Source organism: Hemiscyllium ocellatum, chromosome 3 (assembly GCF_020745735.1).
Source record: "Hemiscyllium ocellatum isolate sHemOce1 chromosome 3, sHemOce1.pat.X.cur, whole genome shotgun sequence".
Classification (NCBI taxonomy): Eukaryota; Metazoa; Chordata; class Chondrichthyes; order Orectolobiformes; family Hemiscylliidae; genus Hemiscyllium; species Hemiscyllium ocellatum.
Window position 1 is genome coordinate 105,292,001 of NC_083403.1, and position 17,692 is coordinate 105,309,692.

The window sequence follows — 17,692 nt, forward strand, 5'->3', positions numbered from 1 at the left end:
GGGGGAGTCCAGAACTAGAAGCCATAGGTTTAGCGTGAGAGGGGAAAGATATAAAAGAGACCTAAGGGGCAACCTTTTCACGCAGAGGGTGGTACATGTATGGAATGAGCTACCAGAGGATGTGGTGGAGGCTGTTACAATTGCAACATTTAAGAGGCATTTGGATGGGTATATGAATAGGAAGGGTTTGGAGGGATATGGGCCAGGTTCTGGCAGGTGGGACTAGACTGGGTTGGGATATCTGGTTGGCATGGACGGGTTGGATCGAAGGGTCTGTTTCCATGCTGTACATCTCTATGACATGTTTGCATACCTTCATTCACTGCTGTGCACACAAGTATGTAGCTGAGGTAAACTTTAAACGTGAACTCTCCTTTGATATAAATACAAGTACATGTACAAAGGAAGTGGCCTTGCAGTGCCTCTGTTGGCAGGAGTGAAATCATCCTGACAGGTGATAAACTATTTATCTAAGAAGTAAATGCTCAGGCATGTATGATGTGTAAGTGTTAGTAGGATAAATTCATTCCTGTATAATTATTGACATGTTAAGAAGTTTCAAAAAATTTAAGTCACTATTTGAGGCATCCATATAAAGCAGGCCTTGTATTTGGCCCAACTGATTTGCTATATGCAAACATTTTCACTTTTCAGAGCTCTGTTGAAAACAAAGCACTAAATACTTCAAAGATGAGAAGAATTTATTTTAAAAATTGTAGACATTGGGCAACAAGTGTATGGAAAAGATTATTTGTGAACTCCAGCAAGAATAATTATGTAAAACAGGGAAACTAAAATTAGGCACAAAACATTTGTAGATATGTATAGAAATTTAAATCTACACATGAAAATTCACACTTAAAAAGGAATATCTTGCTAGAGATGTGCATTATAAATTATTACTCACAGTGGATTGGACCTTCTTCCCCGGTTAGATTTCTTTCCAATCACAGGGGTGCCAAAGTGTTCTGGATTAGTAAGAGGCAACTGGTCAAGTGTCTAAAACATTAAGCAAATCACTGGTTATTGGATCTGTGGGAAACACAGGATAAAGTTGGCCACTGGTCATGCTTAATTTCTCCACTAACCTCACTCTCTGCAAAGTGTCTCTCCCCTTTCAGGCAGAGCGAAGTTCGTCTCAGTGTTCTCTCGTCGCCATCATCAAAAACTGGAGAGAAACACAGCACTGGTCAAATTACCCACAAAAATTACTCATCATTCTGTGAATGCCAGATTCATTAATGCAATAACTGAAGTTCACTTTCAATCCAACCAGACCCCATCTGGGACTTGAGTACATAGAAACAGGTCATTCAGCCCCTTTTGCCATTCTGTCAGATCATGGCTGATCTACATCCTAAATCTATCTACTGCCATGTAACCCTTAATATCCTTGTCCAGCAGAAACTGATCAATCTGACTTTTAAAATCATGACCTGAGCTCACATTTACCTTTTTGTGGCAGAAAGTTACACATCTCCATTGCTATTCATGCAAACATGTACCCTAACTTCTCTCCTTACGTAACATGGCTTTGATTTAAATATATAGCCCTCTTTTTAGGCTCCCATGCTACCAGACCCAAGTTCCTACCTATCCATTTGTCACTTGCAGCAGATTTTTCAAAATCTTAAATGTTTCACTTAAAAATACCCCCTACCTTCTATATTCCATGGAAAGTAACTTCTCCTCATAATTTGATCCTTGTTGCCCTGGAAACAGTCTCGTGAATCTTTGCTGCATTCTTGCAATGCCCTTAAAATGTAAACTGTCGTCCAGATGTAAGCAAACTAGGGTTTGTATAGTAGTAGCAAAACCTTCTCTCCCTTTAAGTCCTCACCCACAACATAGAAAGCTTAACGCTGATTTGTCTTTTTTTTGTACCTATGCACTCTTGTATTGATTTCTTCTCCACAAATCACTCGGAACCTTCACTATGTTAAACGTTTCAATATTTAAAACTATGTGGATTCATTTTATCTTTGATTTAAAACGTATACCTCTCGCCTACCTGTCCTAAAATACATGTGTCACAATTGTGTTCACTCACTTAATCCAGTGATGTCTTCTGGTAATTTTAAACTTGCAACTACATGATCTTCTATGTCACCAGTCTTTGAATCATCAGCAAATTTAAATATCACTTACTCAAGTCATTAATTAATGTAGTGAATAGTTGATTCATAAAAATCTAAGACACGGAAGAACAGCCAAGTGGCCGTCCTACCCAATCCAACTTTCTAGCTTTTGGTCTGCAGTCCCAGAAGGTTACAGAACCTATCTTCATGTCCAAGTATAAAAGGCTTGCTTCCTCCATCAGACTTGAGGTTGGGAGTTCCAGATTTCCACCATCCTCGGCATGGAAACATTTACCCTCTAACCTGCTCTTACCATAGTTCTGAAACCCATACAACCTAAAGGAACAATGAGAGGAATATGGCATTCTATTTAAACTTTGCAATTTTAAAACAGTCCAATCTGCTTCCTCTATTCCAAAGAAAACATGTCATACTGTCCAATCTTTCTTCATAAGCAAAATTCTCCATTCTAGGCAATATCCAGGAATATCCTCAATAATCTTCCTAATCATTCCTACAGTATAGTGTTATGAAATGCACATTGTATTCTAGCTCTGGCCCAACTAATGGTTAATACAGTTTCAGCAAAATCTCGAGCTCTCATATCCTATGTATCCCCTAATAAAGGTAAGTATCCCATATGGTTTCTTGACTACCTGGTCAACTTGTTCGATTACCTTAAGGAATCTGAAAATATTTAATCCAAGGTACCATCATTCTTGGACAATTCTCAGTATCCTATTGCTGATAGTGTATTCCCTTGACATTTCCCAAATGCATTAACCTCTCACTTCTCTGGAAGTCCATCATTGACATTAAGACTTTTGTGTAATACCACTAGTCACTTCTTTCTAATGCAAATACAGAACAATTATCCTTGTCAAATCAATCTCTCCCCTCAGGTCAATAATTTGTCCATTAGCTCCAATTTCAGCTAACACATTGTTAGAGGAAATCCTAAGGGACAGGATTTTCGTGAATTTGGTAAGGCAAGGACTGATTCGGGATAGTCAGCATGGCTGTGTGTGTGGCAAATCATGTCTCAGGAACTAGACTTGAAGACGTAACAAAGAGCACTAATGAGGGCTGAGCAGTGGATGTGATCGTGGTAGACTTCAGTAAGGCATTCAACAAGGTTCTTCATGACAGACCAGTTAACCAAGGTTAGATCACACAGCATAGAGGGAAAACTAACTAGTCAGATTCAGAACTGGATTGAAGATAGAAGACAGAGGGCGGTGGTGGTACAGAGTTGCTTTACAGACTGGAGGCCTGTGATCAGTGGTGTTCCGCAAGAATCAGTGCTGGGTGCAGTGCTTTTTGTCATTTGTATAAATTTGGATGTGAACTCAGAAGGTATGGTTACTAAGTTTGCAGATGACACCAAAATTGGAAGTGTAGCAGACAGCAAAGAAGGTTACCTCAGAGTACAACTGGATCTTGATCAGATGGGCCAATGAGTGGCAGATGGAGTTTCATTTAGATAGATGAGAGGTGCTGCATTTTGGAAAGCAAATTAGAGCGGGAATTATACACTTAATGGTAAGGTCCCGGAGAGTGTTGCAAAATAAAAAGATCTTGGAGTGCAGGTTCATTGTTCCTTGAACATGAAGTCACAGGTAGATAGGATAGTGAAGGCTTTCCTTTACTCGATCAATGCAGGTGTTGGGAGGTCACGTTGCAGCTGTACAAGGAAATTGGTTAGACCACTTTTGGAATATTGCATGCAATTCTGGTTTCCCTCCTATCGGAAGGATATTGTGAAACTTGAAAGGTGTAAGAAACGATTTACAAGGACGTTGCCAGGTTGGAGGATTTGAGCTATAGACAGAGACTGAACAGACTGGGGCTATATTCCCTGGAGCAAAGGCTGAGGAGTGACCTTATAGAGGTTTATAAAATCATGCGGGGTGTGGATAGGATGAATAGACAAGATCTTTTCTCCAGGGTGGGGGAAAGAGTCCAAAACGCGAGGTTATAGTTTAAGATGACAGAGGAAAGATTTAAAAGGGACCCAAGGGACAACTTCTTCATGCAGACGGTGGTGCACAGGTGGAATGAGCTGCCAGAGGAAGTGGTAGAGGCTGGTAGGATTACAACATTTAAAACGCATCGATTGATATATGAAAAAGAAAGCTTGAGAGAGAGATCTGGGCCAAATGCTGGCAAATGGGACTGGATTAATTTAGGATATCTGGTCAGCATTGAATAGTTGGACCAAAGGGTCTGTTTCTGTGCTGGACAACTCTATGACTATGACTTTCCATTTCCCTTTTATATCTTTCTCCTCTCACCTTAAACTTATGCCCTCTACCAGTGAACCCCAATGTTAGTATTGCATCATATGACTTCTCTAAAATGTTAGCTTTTTGTTTTTGTTCATCATTGCCATATCCTTCCAAACCTGGTTGCTGACTGGTAATTAATAAAAACTAAAACATATCCTTTATTGTATTATTATTTAATGAAGAATCTGGAAATGCCTGTACATTTGGAGCAGCCTGCACCCATTCAAAATGATGAACAACAGATTATATGGGTTAGAAGTAACTATAAGCCTTTCTGGAATCAATGTTAACTGATAATGAAAGTAACTTACCCTGGTTATAATTTTGTTATTCATATAATGGGCCTGAATCCAACTGATCAAAAATACATGGTGTCCATTCTCACTAATACTCACTGGCTAGCTGGAAGTCTTTCTGCGATATATGATTGCAAGCTGGACATCATGCAATTTTTACCCTTCAACCCATGAAATGCACACCATGATCAGCACCTGCACACATAAGCTGGACACACATTCCTAGAAACTACTAAGAACTGACTGAAAGATGATCATTATTTCTCAGAGGCAGCTTAAAAAATTTACTTTTTCCTCATTGTTAGTGAGAGCATCAGGACATGCAGCAGACCACATGACACCACTGAGCCAGATTCCAGTTTTGGAATGCCAAGCTATGATGAGCCAGGAGCACAAATAAAACTTACTTTACAGTAAAATTCTGTTTCAATAACATGAGAGAGTACAATACAGGTGGTTCTCCTAAGGCACGTGTTGGCTATAACACGATTCTGGCCCCATTAGTTTAAATGGTGCTGGTACTGCACACTTTTCTTATAAAACAAGATTGCACAGGAACCAAACTATGGTAACATAAGAGAACTACCTGTATCTAAAACTGGATCTTAAATGACAGCAACTTCATGTTATGTAGTGTGCAGAAAGATTGGAATTTCCCTCCCTACTGCATCCAGTCTGATGCAATTATATATTTTTTACTTTTAAACTTTGAGTATTGACAGCTACTCAGTGCGAGAGAGAGTAATGAAACCGATTATCTTAATGGTTTATGTTAGATTGTGGTTTTTGAAAGTGAATTGGATAAGCTCAAAAGGGAAATTACTTGCATGGCCATAAGACAAGTTGAATGAGCTAACCTGCCCTTTCAGAGAACTGGCATTTACTTGGTGGCCCAACGGCCTCCTTCCATGCTGTAATCATTCAAACCACATATATTGCTGAAGCACTTTGGCTTCAATATGATTTTTGGTAAAAACAATGACTGCAGATGCTGGAAACCAGATTCTGGATTAGTGGTGCTGGAAGAGCTCTGCAAGTAACAACACCATTGTATGTGGTCACAATGCAGTTCTTTACAATTGGTTTTTCTAACCATTATTATAAATTAGTTAGCTCACTAAGTTACAACCTAGATAAACAGTTTTCATCTTTAAAACTTATCAACATTTTTTTGGCCACATGAAAGTTGCACTTGTTACATTTCAGGAGTACTTTACTGGCAGTAACATGTTTTCATTTGTCCTCAAAGCCTGAGAAGTGCAAAATGAAACTCATAGCTCCACTAATGCCAGGGCTGCAAACATTCTGGGGATTTCCCAAATCAAACGTTAGTCTTAAGAGAAAATAAATCCCCCATTAAGCAGAATTAATGATGTGGTGTGAATTGATGAATCTGCTACAGAAAATTTGCTGCATTTCAGATTAAACCTTCCCAACACACAAAACATTGGGGGGAAAAAAATAATCATACTATAGTGTATCCTAAAACCAACTCTTACTGACTACACTTGTGTTATATCCGAACTTACAACTTACTACAACAATTACACTACTTGGAAATTTAATGGTCACGTTATAAAGCTGTTAACTTTGATACTAGAGTTGTTTTAAATTAAGCTTAATGGCATTTAAGCGAGTTAAAAAAAATGGAACAAGTAGCTGAGCTAACTAGCACCAAATCACACTGTTGTTTGACAGCTGTAAGGATAATAGTCAAACGAATTATGATTTTTGACAGCTACAAGTGTCAGGTCTTTTTCTCTGGTGTAGAGTTATTCTATGAAATAATACAATCTTATCAATGTAGGATATTCGAGTAGCACATGATTCAAATGCCAATTTCTGACAACATGTCTGTAAAATGAGCGGCTTCTACAGCTGAAGCAGTGAAATGCAGGCAAGTTTCTTTCATAAAGGCAATTTATGTTAGCATGATACTTCAAAATATCAGTTGACTAAAGGGCTAGATTTTCATCTTTCAGGTGCAAATCATGAGTTGGGTCATGTCTTAGTGTCATAATCCTACCACCTTCCCAGCAGTGCCCTTTGATGGGAGTAACAGACCAGGTGCAAGAAAGGAGGTGGGCTGATGCTGACATGAGCAAGCTGGAAAGCACTCTATTGCAGTTTGTCAGCCTGAAAGTGATTAAATAATTTAAACTCATCTTCCTGTTAGTCAATCTTATATCCATGTTGATGTGTTACTCCTCAACATCATGACTTGTTACCTTAATTTCCTTCTCAGTACTTTCTGTAGATCATTTTATAATCCCTAATTATGGACCACTTGCAATAGTAATTGCTACCTAATTATCCTAGAAAAATCACTATTTGATAATTTCCATTAATTCTGCTCCCTAAAATTCTCTTCTTCAGCTTCTCCAATTTCCCACACATAATCAAAGCCCCTCTTCCACACTAACATTTGAGAAATCATCCTGTATCTTCTCCAAGGCATTGACATCTTTCCTATCGTTAATGTCCAGAACTATGCAACATACTCCAGTCGAAGAATTGTGTTATCAAGTCCTATTTACAAAGCCAGGTTTCCCTTCTAATTTCTTAACCACATTGTCAACTCGACATGTCAGTTTTACAAGTGTAAATATGCACCCTCCCAAGTCTCTACCTACTTTTCCTCCATCAGTTTCTCTCAACCTCCTTAAAATAGTCTTATCTCAGTTATTATGCTTCTCTCAGAATGAATCAATTTACACTTGCCAGCATTAAATTGCATCCTCCAAGTCTTCCCATTTCACTCGTCTTTGGATTCCTGAAATCTGCTTTCCAGTTCACTGTTTACTATATTGCTGTGTTTTGCATCACCCACCAAACTTTAAAATTATACTGATGTCCTCAAGCCATGATGATCTTTGGGGAAATCACCTCTGCATTCTCCTCTTTAGTCAGGAAAATACTTATCAACAGTAGTCATTGCCTCCGATTTCTTGGCTACATTATCACTACTCATTTAATCCCACATGCTCCTATCCCTGAAATAAATGTCTTCCAGTGCCTTATCAAATGGCTTATGAAATCCATATGTGCCATATCTACTACATTACATCTACTATCTCCTCAGTAACTTAAAACAAGCTAGTTAAATACAATCTGCCTTTAATACATTTGGGCTCTTCAATTTTGATCCATGCTTTGCTAAGAGGAAGTAGTTTCAAATAGCTTTTCCTCCACTGTCATTAGGCCTGCAATAATACAAATACCTTTCTACAATCTGATCAAATTTAAAGAAGGGTCGTGTTTTAGAATTTCTTTTTGTCTTACCTACAGTGTACCAACTTGCATCAGTCAGCTTATTGATTACAGCTACTTGGCATGTTCCATCAGGGTTCTTCACTTCAACAACAGCTCCTACCTGCAGGAGAAATCACACCCAATCAGTAAAAAGAAGATATTTTCAATCAACCTCTTCAAACTCATGACACATCCTGGATCCTCTGCTTCACAGGTACGGCCACTGTCATTGTATCCAAGAGTCCCTTAATCCGTAACATGTAAAGAGCAACAAATCCTACCCAAAAAGTGGATTTACTCAGGGGGCTTTGGTCCGAGTTATTCAATTAATTTCACCTGATTTGTTTGGATAGCGAGGGGTGAACAAGAGATTGTGCTTGGTCAACAAAGTGGATAAAAAAAAGGAACTGAAAGCCTTGTAACCTCTGTCTCTCTCATATTCTGTACCACTCACAATGAAATACAATCGGAGATCAGCCACAATTTGTTTCTGCATAATTTGTTTAACACAGCACTCTTCTCCTAGTTTCCAAAATGGGTGTCAGGACCCAGATGGGGTTCTCAACCTGACATTTTGGGTTTCCAAGCTAAGTCAGCATTGCTGTCAGCATGCTCTGACTGAATTGGAACAGCTGCACTCTGCTCTAAACATGTAGGCTCTCACATCACCCCCAAATAGGCCTCACCAAGTCAGTGTCAATTTCCAAGCTTGAAATGGGGTCAGACTGAGAAAAACTTGGGAAGCACTGTCCCCAACTTTAGCAAGTATCTAGAATACATTCCCAGGTGGTGAGAAGATTACCAACTCTGTACATCCTTAAGTTGGGTTATTGCCTAATGGGCTTGTCATACAAAAGGCAAATGATGCCTATATAGATTACAAAATGGTGTTAACTGCTTTAAAAGGTGCAATTTTCCAATACTTTGTTTTCCTTATATTCTATTTGCTTTCCAGTTAGTTGATTCCTCTAAGAAATGAGATGTTTGGAGTAAGGGGATAAAAGTGCAATCATTTCATTATGATCTAGCTATCAAATGAATTTAAGTCAACTTTTCTCGATAAGGGAGTCACACTTGCTGTTCATCAATGTTACACACTTGCAAATCTGCTCAGACATTTCATAGCAGCAATATCAATTCAAATTTGACACCTTATGTAATAAAGGTAATATTTGGATATTGCTAAGAGGTAGGTTATAAAGGACCATCTCAACAGATAAGGATAAAGTAAGAGGGGTTGAAATAATTGCACAGTGGCTAGTGTCCCATCACCAAGTCACCATTTACACGTGCACATCACACTGGCTGAAGCCAGCCAACTCAGTCAGTCCCTGAAGTTAGGAGACTCTGAATTCTCTGTCAATTAGGGCTCCCTGATTGGCTTAGGTGAACAGACCCAAATCAAGGATCTGAGTCAATAAGATCCACCTGGTTCCAATCATTACAGGGGTTTTGGGGAGGATTCAGGCACTTGGGAACTAGACAGCTGAATGAAACAAAGGAGGAGTGAAGAAAATTAGGGACGTGCAAGATGCAAGAACTGAAGAGAGCCAAGAACCAAGTCCTCATAGGGTTGTGAGGGCAGAAAAATTATGAAGTTAGGAAACTTAGTGGCCATGGAGGGCTCTCAACACAAGGATGGAATTTTAAATAGTGAACACAGGCATGTTGAGTGAAAGGAACGTAGTGCAAGTTGGAATATCAGCAGCAGTTCAAGTTCAAACAGAGTCAAAGATAGGAGGACAGCCAAGAGATCATTTTGAATAGTTGTGTCCAGAAATGACAAAACAGGGATGAGGGATTCAGCAACTAATGCTGCACAACTGGCAACTCAGTTTCTGAGTCAGTTTTCAAGAAAATGTTCAGGAAAATATAATTACCAATACAAAAGATTAAAAATAGAAGTTAAACTGAAATACATAAATGTAGAAAACCTTACTTGTATTAAATGACCTAACATTTGTCTTATTTTAAGTGAAAGCTTTATAACGTATCAAAGAGTCAAACTGCTCAATTAGTGAGAAGTACAGGTGAGCTTCCAATTTTAACTGCTGTTGTATCAATATACTCCGTGCTGTTTGGAAGGGCTAATACTCATGATTGTTAAGGCATGCCGATATAGTTCCACTTCAGGGTGGTGTGGGGCTTGGAGGGAAACTTGCAGGTGATGGTGATGTCATGTATGTGCTGCCCTTGTCCGTCTGGGTGGTAAAGGTCAGGAGTTTGGAAGATGCTGTGGAAGGAGGCAGTCAAGTTGCTGCAGTGTTGTTTGGAGATTGGCAGCAGTGTGCGCTATGGTGGAGGGAGTCACTGCTGAAGGTGGTGCATGTGACACCAATCAAATAGGCTCCTTTGTCTTCGATAGTATCAAACTTGAATGTTGGAGTTTCTCATTCAGACAAGTCAAGGTTACCTCATCACATTTTAAATTGTGACTTGGAGAGGGTGGGCAGGCTTTGGATCAGCAGCTGAGTCACTCAACAGTATTTATAAAGCTGGTGGAGTTAAACTTTGGTCAATGCTAACCTCCATGATGTTGATGCAGGGAGATTCCATTATATGCTCCGTAATGGTATGAACGATAAGGGTAGCTAGGATACTCAGTGTAGGGAAATGGCAGGATTGGGTCATCTGGATTAGACTTTGTAGTTGGTTGATTAGTGAGAGCTCAGTGTCTCAACTTTGCCTCCATGAAACACACATGAGAATAGTTAGGTTTAATTCACAGCAATGAGATGAAAGGAAAATATCAACAAGAAAACAGAACTGCACAAATTGTCAGCAGCAGTACAAACATTTAAGCTACAGAAATTCAAATCAGCAGACCACTGTCTTGTACATTCTTGTTAATATTAAGAAACTTGAGATGTTAAAGGGTTAATTTGTTCTGCAGACCTGCAAGAAATTGGATGTCCAAGGGTAGGGTGTTATGTTTTTGTCTTGCAGGAAGAAAGTAAAAAAGTTTAATTGTCATCCCCTGCCATTCGGAATCAATAAGAACACTGCAGTTGGAATTCTGACCACACCCTGGAGTTAGAAAACAATTTACATTAAGGGATGATTTTCATGACATTGCAGCAACCTGATCATCTCCAGAAACAGTGTCTTGAGTGGCATGTGATTGTGAGGGAGTGACTGGGGGTTGTCCTGTGGGCATTACTGACCTAACGTAAAGATTTTGCGTAAAGAAAGGATTGTCGCTTTGTTCAGTGACATCCCTGGACATGGCTTCACAAGCATCATCAAGTTTGTTAAAGGGTTCCTCCAGAAAGCTTATACAGTACTTGTCTAATAAAATTTTGATTGTTCACAGAAGTTGGCGTGCTGCAGTTGCAGCAAAATCAAGTGTGCAAGAATCGCAAGAAAAAGAACCAAATACTTGCTGCAGCAAATTAGGGTGACAGGAAAGCTTCAGTACAACTTCAGATGGGTTCCACAGTCTGTTTTAAGAAGTAAGGAATCAAAAGCTCCAGAAATTATAGATACTTTGTTATTTACAGTATTCATAGTGCCAGAATTCCAAAGACTCAGTTCCATCTGTCACATGCCAAGTTCAATCTGAAAAATCAAACAAGTTACAGATTTATTATCTTGTTTGATTTGTACTGTATTCACCAGTGATATTTTGCTTTTGTGGTAATGTTAATGTCACATACACAACTATTTTCCACTAAAAATCATTCAGATTTTGAATCAAATTTGAATAATTTCCACTTTCAAGATGAAGGCCAATAAACCAGTTGCAATCATATGCCAGACTGTAGTTCTCGGTCAACAGAGGAAGCAAATAGCAACATATTGCAAGAAATAATGAGAAGAGCCATAGCTTAACAGGATGAATATATACAGGCTGCTGAGATGGGGTGCAGAGTGGCAAATTGAATTTAATTTTGTTAACTATGGAGGTTTCAGGGAGGAAAACAAGACAAATGAAGTATAGAGGATCAGAGACACCTTGGTGTACATGGCTGCAGATTCTTAAATGCAGCAGGACAGATAGATAATTGTGGGTCAGAGAGGGGGAGGGTATTTAAAAAATGAGGTAGGTAGTTCAGGGGTTGACAGGAATTCATTTCAACCAGAGGATGGTGGGAAATCACTTCCTGGAAAGGGTGTCAGAGGCAAGAGCCATCACAATATTGAAACAGTATTAAGATGAACACTTAAGGCGCCATTGCACACATGGCTACAGGCAAAGTGCTACAAAATGGAATTAAAGTAGATAGGTGCTTGGTGACTTGCATTAAGTTAACAGACTGAAGGGACTCTGTTGTAAAATTTCATGACTCTCCAACTTGCATTTATGGTTAACATTTAAAAAACTTTTTTTAAGACTCCTAACAATGTGAAAACAGGCCCTTCAGCCCAACCAGTCCACACCGACCCTCCAAAGAGGAACCACACAGACCCACTTCCTTCTGACTGATGCACCTAACACTACAGCTAATTTAGCATGGCCAATTTACCTGACCTGCATATCTTTGGACTGTGGGAGAAAACCGGAGCACCCGGAGGAAACCCACACAGACACAGGGAGAATGTGCAAACTCCACACAGACAGTCACCAGAGGCTGGAATCAAACCTGGGACCCTGGTGCTGTGTGGCTGCAGTGTTAACCACTGAGCCACCGTGCCGCCCCTTTTGACATGGTTAAAAGTCACAAGACATTTCACAGCAACACTATCAGGCAAAATGGACTGGTAAAACGGACAGACACGGTAAGTGCAATTTAATGCAGCCAAGTGCAAAGTGACACAGAATGAAAGAGAAGGAGACTGAAGAGACAATCGGAACTAACTGGTAAAAGTTTGAAGAGAGTGTGGCTGACAGACCTGGGAGTGTATGCAAACAAGTCTGAAGATAGCAGGACAAGATCATTTAAAAATTTTGGACAACAAATTGAGGAAAGCTTGAGAGTGGGTGTATTAGAGTGTTACCATTCCAATTACAAGATGAGAAACTTAAGTTATGTAAAAAGGTTGCAGAACTTGGAACTGTTGATCCTTTAAGCAGAAAAGGTTAAGAGAAAATATACTGGTGTTAAAATTAATTGGTGATTTTGACAAAGGGAAACTTTTCTCAGTGGCTGAAAACTTAATTGTAAATATAAGGTGCTCAAGGAAGAATCAGAAGCAACAGCATGATTTTTTTTTAAAATGCAGCAATTTTGATGATCTAGAATGCACCAGACGAAAGGAGGTTGAAAGCAGATTTAATTGCATCACTTGGAAGAGAATTAAATGGTTAAATAATGCAAGGAAAGAAAATTAGGGTAATTTAAAGTTGCAGTGAGCTGCCTTTTGAATTGCTGCCATCAACGCAGTGTATATATGCCTGCAATGCCAGTAGGGAGAGAGTTCCCAGGATTTGATAGTTAGGAATAACAACACAGAAGCTGGATACAAACAAAAGGGTAAAATTAACAGCATCCAGAGTTCACTCTAGATTGTATGGCAAAAGGGGCAATGAGGAATGAGCAATAAATGCTGTCCTATCCAGCAATATCCACTTCATATGAATTACTTCTAAACAAATTGAGAGAGGTGAGGGGAGGCAATGGCATAAATACTGTTCAAACAAGGATGACAATTACTATTGAGGCCAAACTTGACAAGTCTGTTAGAATTCTTTGAAGTAATGAGCAGGTTCGATAACAGAGAGCCAGTGGATGTGGTCTATTTGGATTTCCAGAAGGTCTTTGACAAGGTGCTACACAGGAGGCTGCTGAATAAAACAACAGCCTATGGTGTTAGGGGCAAGGTATGGGCACAGAGAAGGGATTGGCTGACTGGCAGAAGCCAGGGAATAGAGATAAAGAAGTCTTTTTCAGGGTGGCAGCCAGTGAAGTTCTGCAGATGTCAGTGTTAGGACAGTTATTCACATTACACATGAATGATCTGGACCACAGAACTGAGGACATTGTTGCTAGGCTTCCAGACGAGACAAAGGTAGGCAGAGGGACAGATAGTGTTGAGGAAGTGGGGAGGTTGCTGGGCTTGGAAGGGCTAGGAGAGTGGGCAAAGAAGTGATAATTTTTACACATGTAGGAAAGTGTGAGGTTATGCACTTTGGTAGTAAGAATACATAGGCATAGATCATTTTCTAAATGGGGTAAGGATCAGAAATCTGATGCACAAATGAACTTAAGAACATAGAGAATCCTGAATTCGGACTCATAAGGTTAACAAGCAGGCTAGGAAGGCAAATGCAATGTTGATATTCTAGCCCTCTTGTAATGAATGTATGATAAGAGATGTACTGCTGAGGTTGTAGAAGGTTCTCGTCAGGCTGGAATTGGAATATTGAGAACTCTGGGTCTTGTATCTAAGGAAGCATGCATTGGTATTGGAGGGGGTCCAAAAGAGGTTTACAGAATGATCCTGGGGATGAAGGTTTGTCACATAAGGAACAGTTGAGTACTCTGGGTCTGTTCTCAATGCAATTTAGAAGGATGAGGGGGTCATATGACTGAAACTTACACAACATTAAGAGCCCGAGTTGGAGTGGATATGAGAAAATGTTCAACTAGCAGGAGCAACCTGGACCTGAGGACACAGCCTCAGAGTGAAGGGACGACCCTTTCAAACAGAAGAAAAAAAGAGGTATTTCTTCAGAGGGTGGTGAAATCTGTGGAACTCAATAGTCTTAAATACACTCAATGACTTGGCCTCCACAGCCCTCTGTGGCAGAGATAGGTAGGTTCTTGACTGTTAAGAGGATCAAGAGTTACAGGGAAAAGGCAGGTGAATGGGGTTGAGAAATATATCAGTTGGGATTGAATGGCCTAACTCTGCTCCTGGATCCAACTGTCTTCTGGTCTAAAGCAGTCGATGAACAGAAGGGTTTTGAGAACTCTCTTTAGATAGTTTCAGATTTCAGATTTATTAACTGCATTTAAATTCTACCGGCTGAAGGGATCTGAACATCTGTCCGTCTAACATTAATTTGGGCTTCCGAATTACACATTCACATTCCCTGTGAACAATAACATCAAAAGAGAGAGTGCAGCAATGACTAAGACAAGAAAATTCATAAGTAAATGCTCAAAATAATTCACCACCTGGAAGAAGGTTTTATATCCCATGTGGCTTACATTTATTCATGTAAAATTGATACATATTTACAGAAAAAATTGGATATTCATCAACATCATAAATAACTGCATCACAAGTTGAGATATGGAGACTAAAATATAACAATAAAAGATTTCTGTAATGTGTTCATGAAATGGTAAAAGACTTTGGTACTATTCTACTTCAAGAACGTAATACGAGTTCTACAAATACTTCCAGCAGCATGCCCCAGGTTAGAATATTGCAGCCTTTGAATATAAAAACTAATGAATGACTGGTTCTGCTTTCCATAACTAAACTCCCAACTTCCATCACCCTCCTGTCAATATTTTAAGCTACCTCATCTGTATTCTTAGCATGAATATGCATTTCCCTCTCGATGCTCTCTCATCTCCCTTCACAAGCTCCACAAAACATAGGTGTTGCTTTCGGGACTCCATTCTCATTAAGATCCTATCCAATGACACCTGATAAAGGCTTCCTCTTCTTCTCTCTTGCTATTTTCCTTTAAAAACAACCATTTCTTCCTGAAATAATGTGCTGTCAACTCTTCCATCCTTGCAACCACCACTCATTCATACTATTGCATCCTTTCCCAAGTCCTTAGGCATGTTGCTTCTGAATAAATCTCAGTCCATTTCTCCTCCTCTTGGTCTTGTTCATGCTTCAAGTTGAAGATGTTCATCATTAAATCAACTGTGACATTTGGTAAGGTTTAGTGGTTATAAGGTTTACATTAAGGTCTATCTATGCAGTGAAGCAAGGGTCTGTGCAAAGATACTGCAGAAGATTGACTTTAGGATGAGCGGGTGAGTCAGGATTCTATCTGCTTGTGTCATCTCTGCTTTCAACACACACTTGCTTTTAAAGGAAACTGCACCAATGTTTTTTATTCAGCTCAGCCAGGTAGGTGCGCTGATCCTGGGCGAGTTTCCCCAAGACTCAATATAAAAACTCCCAACGAAAGCCTTTTTTACTGTTTTTGTAATGTTCCTTTTGAACATCATGAGGCCACACATCTGATAAAAGCTTGACACAGAAACTTTCCTTTGGTGAGTGATTGTCAGGCATTCTGACTTGCTTGGCACACCAAACCAGGTGAGCAACTCAATGTCTGGTATCTGTCATCCGTCAAGAACTTCCAAAGGCAGTTTGAGTGAAATGAGTTGAGGTTCTTGGCATGATGCTGGTACACAGTCCTTTGTCTGTGCATGTAGAGCTCCACACAGTCACAGCTAGATCAGTTGCATCAACTGCTTCTCACGTGTACACTCGCCGCTGTCTCAATGCTCCAAATAGTTATCCTGGGTTCCTTCTCTTTAACATATTGCCTTTGGCAACAACATTTGAAAACAAAAGGCAACTGAAGAACTCAGCTCTTCCTCTTCACTTCCTCATGACATCTCAGTGACATCTGAGGACTTGGCTATACTATTGCAGGTTCAGAAAAGATTTACCAGGATGTTGCAGGGACTACAGGGTATGAATAAAAAGGAGAGGCTAGAATATAGTAGGTTCAGGGATGACCTTAGAGGTTTATAAAATCATGAGGGGCAGAGCTAAGTCAAATAGACAAGGTCTTTTCCATATGGTGGGAGAGTTCAAAACTCAGGGCTTTCTTTTTAAGGTGAGAGGAGAAAGATTTTTAAGGGACCAGATGGGCAACCTTTTCACAGAGGATGGTTCCTACATGGAATAAATTGCCAGAGGAATTGAGCGTGAGGTGCTGGAAAAGCACAGCAGGTCAGGCTGCATTCAAGGAGCAAGAAAATAGATGTTTCAGGTGAGGGCTTTTGCCCCCAACGGCGATTTTCCTGCTCCACGGATGCTGCCTGACCTGCTGGGCTTTTCTCACACCACACTCTCAATTCTAATCTCCAGCATGTGCAGTCCTCACTGTTGCCTGTCAGAGGAAGTGGTAGAAGCAGTTACAATTACAACATTTAGAAGACATTGGGGCAGGTATACGGACAGGAGAAGCTTATAACGAAATGGCCCAAACTCAGACAAAAAAGGACTCATTTAATTTGGGAAACTTAATAGGCATGGATGAGTTGGACCGAAGGTCTGTTTCCATGCTGTTTGATTACGATCTGCAAGGTCCTTTGGGCTGTAAATTGGTAATCCCGACTGAAAGGTTGAATTCTCACCATTAACACCAACTTCGCATCTTTGGCGACTACCTCAGTTTAAAACACATAGCATAGCTTTCTACCTTTCTATCCAACTCCAGGCTGAGCTCCTAATCCCTTTCAAGCACAAGGTCAGCCTATTTACAGCTCTAGGACATCGATTAGCTCTGCCTATAAAACCTGCACGCGGGCCTTATAGTATTTGGATTTGGCTGTATAAATGATTTTGTAGCAGTCTCCCATTCTTGCATTCTTAATAAAGAAAAACTGACCCAAAACCCTGCTGTCCATGTCCCTTTCAAGAAAAAGTCATATCTCCTCACCACTGCTGACTGACATGAGTTTTCAGCTCCCTTAACCCCTCAAAAGTTAATAGTACCATCTTTAATAATAAGGCATCAATACACAGATATTTCAAATCATTGGTTTAATTTGTAGTTATTATACTTGTCAACATTGAATCATTTGAGTTAAGGAAAAGTGTAAGAGCATGAGTGCATACCTTGAGTGGACCTTTGATGTGATCATCTTGCACTTCCACAGTTGAAGAATCATGTTTGAAAGTGACCTTT

General features: G+C 39.8%; 1 protein-coding gene across 2 annotated transcripts in view; it reads right to left on the bottom strand.

The window, feature by feature from the left end:
- arid4b (AT-rich interaction domain 4B) overlaps positions 1-17,692 on the bottom strand; it is a 172,844-nt gene that overhangs the window by 77,853 nt on the left and 77,299 nt on the right. For both annotated transcript variants that reach the window (XM_060852551.1, XM_060852544.1), the window contains exons 4-7: positions 17,623-17,688; positions 7,945-8,035; positions 1,089-1,168; positions 908-999 (exon numbers count right to left, since the gene is read on the bottom strand). In XM_060852551.1, the coding sequence (XP_060708534.1) occupies positions 908-999; positions 1,089-1,168; positions 7,945-8,035; positions 17,623-17,688 (329 nt within the window). The remainder of the gene's footprint in view (positions 1-907; positions 1,000-1,088; positions 1,169-7,944; positions 8,036-17,622; positions 17,689-17,692) is intronic.